At 33.1% G+C, this 6,459-nt stretch overlaps 1 protein-coding gene across 1 annotated transcript in view; it reads left to right on the top strand.

Annotated features, from left to right (window-relative positions):
• Positions 1-1,145: 1,145 nt before the first annotated feature.
• The window catches only part of LOC106460931 (protein slit-like), a gene marked incomplete at its 5' end in the record, with an annotated part of 55,542 nt that continues 50,228 nt past the window's right edge, over positions 1,146-6,459 (top strand). The window contains 2 exons of the mRNA XM_022387731.1: positions 1,146-1,309; positions 3,668-3,818. Of these exons, the coding sequence (XP_022243439.1) occupies positions 1,146-1,309; positions 3,668-3,818 (315 nt within the window). The remainder of the gene's footprint in view (positions 1,310-3,667; positions 3,819-6,459) is intronic.

Raw genomic sequence — 6,459 nt, 5'->3', positions numbered from 1 at the left:
TTATAAACACTGTATAAATAACAAACACAACCTCTTAATGCACGTGGGTCGTTACGTGAAAGACCACACACGAGCTGTGACAGCACCGTGCTTGCCGAAATTGCTGATTCTTAGACATTCCCCTGTTGAATAGTGAGATTTTTTTAAAGAATCCTAGTAATATATGTTTATAAACATGTAAAATAGAATAACCTCGTCTTAAAGCATCAGTCGTTGTCATGGAAATTTGGTGCATTCTTTCATTTCTAAAACCACAGTGTTACCAGACGTGTAACTGTTTGTTGGTGTAACATTAAAATGTAACATTTAAGTGAAGTAAAACTACACTTGGAATTTCAAAAAATAATTCTAACAATAATGCTTCAAGGTTCTTTACAAGGTAATTAAACGCCATATATTAAAGTAATTATTAATTTATTCCATAATGCCCTCACCAATGGCTCAGCTTTAAGCTTGATACCCTCGGTGGCACATCATACATAGTCTACTGCGCAGCTTTAGTTTTAAAAAAGAAAAGAAAAAACAGGATTCCATAATGAGTAAACACGTGCTCAGTGATGGTTGATAAGTAATAATCGTTCAATTGCATTGGTTCTCAATATAAATATTCATATATTTTGTTCCAGTTACTAATTGCTTTCACCAAAGCATTTTTTTTTATCATTTTCATGTCATGTGTAATTTTCAACTGCTTACTATGGCCGAACGTGGCTCAGTGGTTAGCGTATGAATTTGCGGAATCGTTTGCGGCCCGTTGACGTAAAAAATGCGCTCTGTGCTTTGGGCCATGAGAGTCCTATAAGAATAACGGTCAAATTGCACTACCAAAGCAGACAAATGTTGTCTAAGAGTTAACGGTGGGTGCCGTTTTCTAGCTGCTTTACCGCTTGTTTATCAGTTGAAAATTATATCCCTTGTGTGACTTTCTTGAAATTTACAACAACAAAAAATCATCAGCTTATTTACTTACATGTATTTGTTCGTCACAAATGTCGTCATTGTTTTCAATTACTTTATGCGCGTTCTTTTTTGGAAATTATGTTATGGTCCCCTGATATCGGCAATGGTCTCTCATTTCTAAGTTTATGCTACCTCAAAGTGTATATATATATGTAACTTAATAGTAATGAAGTATCCTTTTTTAGACACTTAGGAAGAAACCCGTTCATCTGCGACTGTAACCTGCGGTGGCTAGCTGAATATCTGGAATTGAAACCGATAGAAACCAGTGGTGTCCGCTGTGAGAGTCCGGAGAGAATGCATCGTCGCCGCATCAACACCCTAAAGGAAAACAAATTTAAATGTAAAGGTATTAAATGCATTCGATTTAGTGATTGCTGCCTTGTACTACAAGTTTGTGATCTTATATAACGTCGTAAATACAGTGACGTTATTAACTAAATCAGTGACCTAAAAGAATATACATAGGTGCTTTCATGGTAGTTATTATATTTCATAGAGCTTCGATACATATGTTCAAAAGAGGAATTCATACACAGATTGCGAAGAGTATTATAAACAAATAAGAAGCTATATATTATTTTCCTTAAACGATACAGCTAGTTTTTGACTTTTGGAAGTTCAACACATGCTGAAAAATGAGCATTATAGAGAAAGTTTTGTGTTATGTGTTAACAAAATGCTTCTTCTTTTTATCGTTTCTTATGTAACAATATATGGAACATGATAGTATACTCAGTTTTGAACAGCAATTAAAATGTGTTTTATCTCTAATTAATAACTTGAAGAACCTATGATGGAATAGCCATATCACCTCGTTAATTCACTCACTTTTAGCATGCTACATCAATGTATGATTTTCATTAGTGTCCGAAGTGATTATGCTTTATAAACAAAAATATTCTGACCATTTATGGGGCTACACAAGCTAGCGCAGGTGAAAATTTGGACAGAAACCCAAATTAATAAACTTCCAAATGCTCTGAGAAAACGCCGAGTTTTACAAATGACCTTCTCAAACATCAGTGCTTTGAATGAATATATTTTCCTCCTTGGTACGTGTTAATCATATTAAAAGCCAACGGGGAAGCTTTGTTGCAGAGAAGTTAAATGACCCAGCCTGCTATAAGTATAAAAATATTTAATGTCTGATCGCTTTTTTTTCCCAACTCGTTTTTTACATAGCTAAACTTGTAACATTAAATTTGAGAAAGTTTACGTGTAGACATATATTGAATTATATTCAGTCTAACTAACTTAAAATCCCATTAAAACATCTTGGTAATGGTTTTGTTTTTCTTAACAATATACGTTTTCTAAAGCCCATCTATCCTGTCCAAGTATTTCTAATGTAGAATTACCATTATGACATTTTGTGTTTATATGTTGGCACACTTGTTCTTGTGTGTGTAAATAGAATTCTTTACTGAAAGAAACCTACAACAGTTCAAAATCATTTTAACTAATTACTTAGAAAATGTTCTGAATGTTCTATATCTAAGTATGGCTGAATAGTAAGGCCACTTATGAACAGGAAAATAAACAAAACAATTAAAACTTGTAATCATTTAATTATATACTATATCTTTGAAAATAGCTCATTAAGTCAAGTAAATCTGGCCTTCTTGTTGCTGCTGGCAACGCAAATATTGTAATAAGAAGAAACCTGTGACCATATAGATGTGTTGTTAAGACAAGAAACCTGTGACCATATAGATGTGTTGTTAAGACAAGAAACCTGTGACCATATAGATGTGTTGTTAAGAAAAGAAACATGTGACTATATAGATGTGTTGTTAAGACAAGAAACCTGTGACCATTTGGATGTGTTGTTAAGACTAGCTAACAGTTTTTGTATAGATGTATAGCATTTAGCTTTTATGTCTTCAAAATAACTTATTTTGTGTCGATTTATTACATCAGAAGAAATGTATATACAAATTGTGTCTAGAAATAGCAAAACAACTGTATTTAACCCGATACACTTAGACAAATTCATTGAATACATGGTTTAAGACCAAGTATAAGCCTGTAACAGTTTCAACGGTGTTTTCCTAGTCGCTATTGGTTCTTCAAAAAGGCACATAAATAAAACATGAAAACTTTATTTTTAGGCGACATTTTTCTTATTTAGTTTTAGGTAGTAATAAGTGGCAATCAGTACAATAGGTGCTTAATAAAACATTTTTCCTTTAAATCTCAAGCACGTCAACTTTTAACAGGTCGTCGGAAACAAAAACGTTTTCTCATTATGAATAATATGCTTATTCCTTTTTATTTTACTGAAGTATCACCGTACATTGATAACGTCAGCTCACAATGGTACTTACCGTAGAAAGGTTCAACAGTGTTCATTTATCTACGCTCGAATCTTTCTCTAGCTTCCTGTAGTGTGAGGTGTCTGCTTAAACATAGAGTTAGAATTAGTTCATTTAAAACTTATGTATAAATATATAGATTTGGCTATAGTTCTGTAAGCGCTACATAAGTTTCAGTTGTTTAACATTCATGAAATTTTAACATAATTTCTCATTAATTTTAAAAAAAGAAAATCGAGAATACAGCCGACTTAATGTGTAGTAATATTTGTTGGAGCGGCATGTTGTATTTCCTTTGAAATTGTAAGAGTTATTTACTTTAAAGTTCAGCTTAACGTACGGTGTGAAATCTGTGCAGCTTTCAAAGCTGTGGTTTATACTCTGTTTAGGTTCTGAGGAAAAGCGGACGAAGTATGCGGGTGAATGTCTCGTTGACGTAAAGTGTCCAGAAAAATGTGTTTGTGAAGGTACAATGGTGGATTGCTCTGGGCAAGCTCTGGAAGATATACCTAATGACATTCCAGTTTTTACCACAGAACTGTGAGTGAATACATCTCGAAAGGGATTTCTTAAGTTTTGCTTCTTTCTTATTTTGCTTGTCTTTTAAATGTCAGATAAACTACACCGACTTGCCAAGTCCGCTAGGGTTTTAAAGGATTATTACGAGAAAGCCTGGTACTTTCTATACTTCATCTGAAAGGCGATTAATTCTTTTTTCGTTTTTTTTTTTTACGTAACTTTGACAACCATATGTAACCACATGACTATATGCCATGCACTTGTCTGTAGGATCGGAGATTTAGAAAAGCATCTGTTCATTCTGGCATTAAAGCCCCTCCCGCTGTATTTGTTGTGTTTAAGAAGCTGAAAGTGACAGATTGCTTAATTAATTCTTTTCGTGTGTTTGGTTAGGGCTAATACAAGTTAATTACAGAACGAGCAAAATCTATTTCCGTATGTTTAATTCTCAGATTAGGATTATTGAAACACAGAAAGTCAAGATTTGTCAAAACAATCTAACTCTGTGACTTGTCTATAACTAAGGAAGGTAAGTACGATCACATCCAAAATGTTGTAAAGTTGTTACTCTAAATACGAGCCATTAGGCTACAGATGAAAATTTGAGTAATACTAACGAAAGTTATTATATTACAAAATTACCCTATGACTGACGAGTTAAATTATTTTCGAATATCTAATCGAGGCTAACAAGTGAAATTGTTTGTACTGGGTAACGGAGACTTCCTGTACACTAGATAAAGGAGACTAACAAGTGAAATTGTTTGTACTGGGTAACGGAGACTTCCTGTACACTAGATAAAGGAGACTAACAAGTGAAATTGTTTGTACTGGGTAACGGAGACTTCCTGTAGACTAGATAAAAGAGACTAACAATTGAAATTGTTTGTACTAGGTAACGGAGACTTCCTGTAGACTAGGTAAAAGAGACTAACAAGTGAAATTGTTTGTACTTGGTAACGGAGACTTCCTGTAGACTAGATAAATAAGACTAACAAGTGAAATTGTTTGTACTGGTTAACGGAGACTTCCTGTAGACTAGATAAAGGAGACTAACAAGTGAAATTGTTTGTACTGGGTAACGGAGACTTCCTGTAGACTAGATAAAGAAGACTAACAAGTGAAATTGTTTGTACTTGGTAACGGTTACTTCTTTTATACTAAGTAACGGAGACTTCCTTTAGGCTAGTAACGGAGGTTAACAAAATAAATTCCTGTGAATTATGTAACAGATGTTTGTGAATTAGGTTATTTTGAAATATGTGAACGAGAAAGTGAGTGAAACTCTTGTGATTCGGAGTGGCGACTGATGTTATATCGGGTTTATCTGAGGCGACTGATGTTATATCGGGTTTATCAGATCGGGATCGGCGTTTGGGATTCGACAGAATAGACTAACTTGAAGTAAAGAATATAATTCCTAAGACCGGAAAAGTTGACTTCCACTGGACAGTTTAACTATAGTCTAGACAACATAATTATATTGGGAAGTTTAACTATAGTCTAGACAATATGATTATATTGGGTAGTTTGACTATAGTCTAGACAATATGATTATATTGGGTAGTTTGACTATAGTCTAGACAACATAATTATATTGGGTAGTTTAACTATAGTCTAGACAACATAATTATATTGGGTAGTATATCTATAGTCTAGACAACATAATTATATTGGGTAGTTTAACTATAGTCTAGACAACATGATATAATTATGTTGTCTAGACTATAGTTAAACTACCCAATATAATTATGTTGTCTAGACTATAGTTAAACTACCCAATATAATTATGTTGTCTAGACTATGGTCAAACTACCCAATATAATCGGGTAGTTTGACTATAGTCTAGACAACATAATTATATTGGGTAGTTTAACTATAGTCTAGACAGCATAATTATATTGGGTAGTTTGACCATAGTCTAGACAACATAATTATATTGGGTAGTTTGACCATAGTCTAGACAACATAATTATGTTGGGTAGTTTAACTATAGTTTAGACAACATGATTATATTGGGTAGTTTGACTATAGTCTAGACAACATGATTATATTGGGTAGTTTGACAATAGTCTAGACAACATAATTATATTGGGTAGTTTAACTATAGTCTAGACAACATAATTATATTGGGTAGTATATCTATAGTCTAGACAACATAATTATATTGTGTAGTTTTGACAATAGTCTAGATAACATAATTATATTGGGTAGTTTAACTATAGTCTAGACAACATAATTATATTGGGTAGTTTAACTATAGTCTAGACAACATAATTACATTGTGTAGTTTAACTGTGAAAAGAAAGTCAGCGACTGATTATCTGTAGGATAATCTGATTGAGATTAATGCTTCGAACTAATGCATGCAAATCAGAGAAGCGTTTCTCACCATTTTCTTAACCTGAGTCTGTGAGTTAAGATGATTCTAATCACTGGAGGTTTTAGTTTCTATGTAAATTATTTTCCGTTGATGTGGGGAAGAATGAACTATGTTGCTTTTGGGTCGATTTATTTCTAGTTATTGAGAATGGGTAGTTGTATGCTTTAAACTGTTTACAAATAATGTATTATATCTTGAAAGAAGTACTGTAAATTTAAGTAACAACTTCAAAAGTCTAACATTTTAACATGGTATCAAATAATCCAGCTACTCGCAACT

This window comes from Limulus polyphemus, unplaced genomic scaffold, assembly GCF_000517525.1.
Source record: "Limulus polyphemus unplaced genomic scaffold, Limulus_polyphemus-2.1.2 Scaffold865, whole genome shotgun sequence".
NCBI classification, from domain to species: domain Eukaryota; kingdom Metazoa; phylum Arthropoda; class Merostomata; order Xiphosura; family Limulidae; genus Limulus; species Limulus polyphemus.
This window is presented reverse-complemented; position numbering and strand designations above follow the sequence as displayed.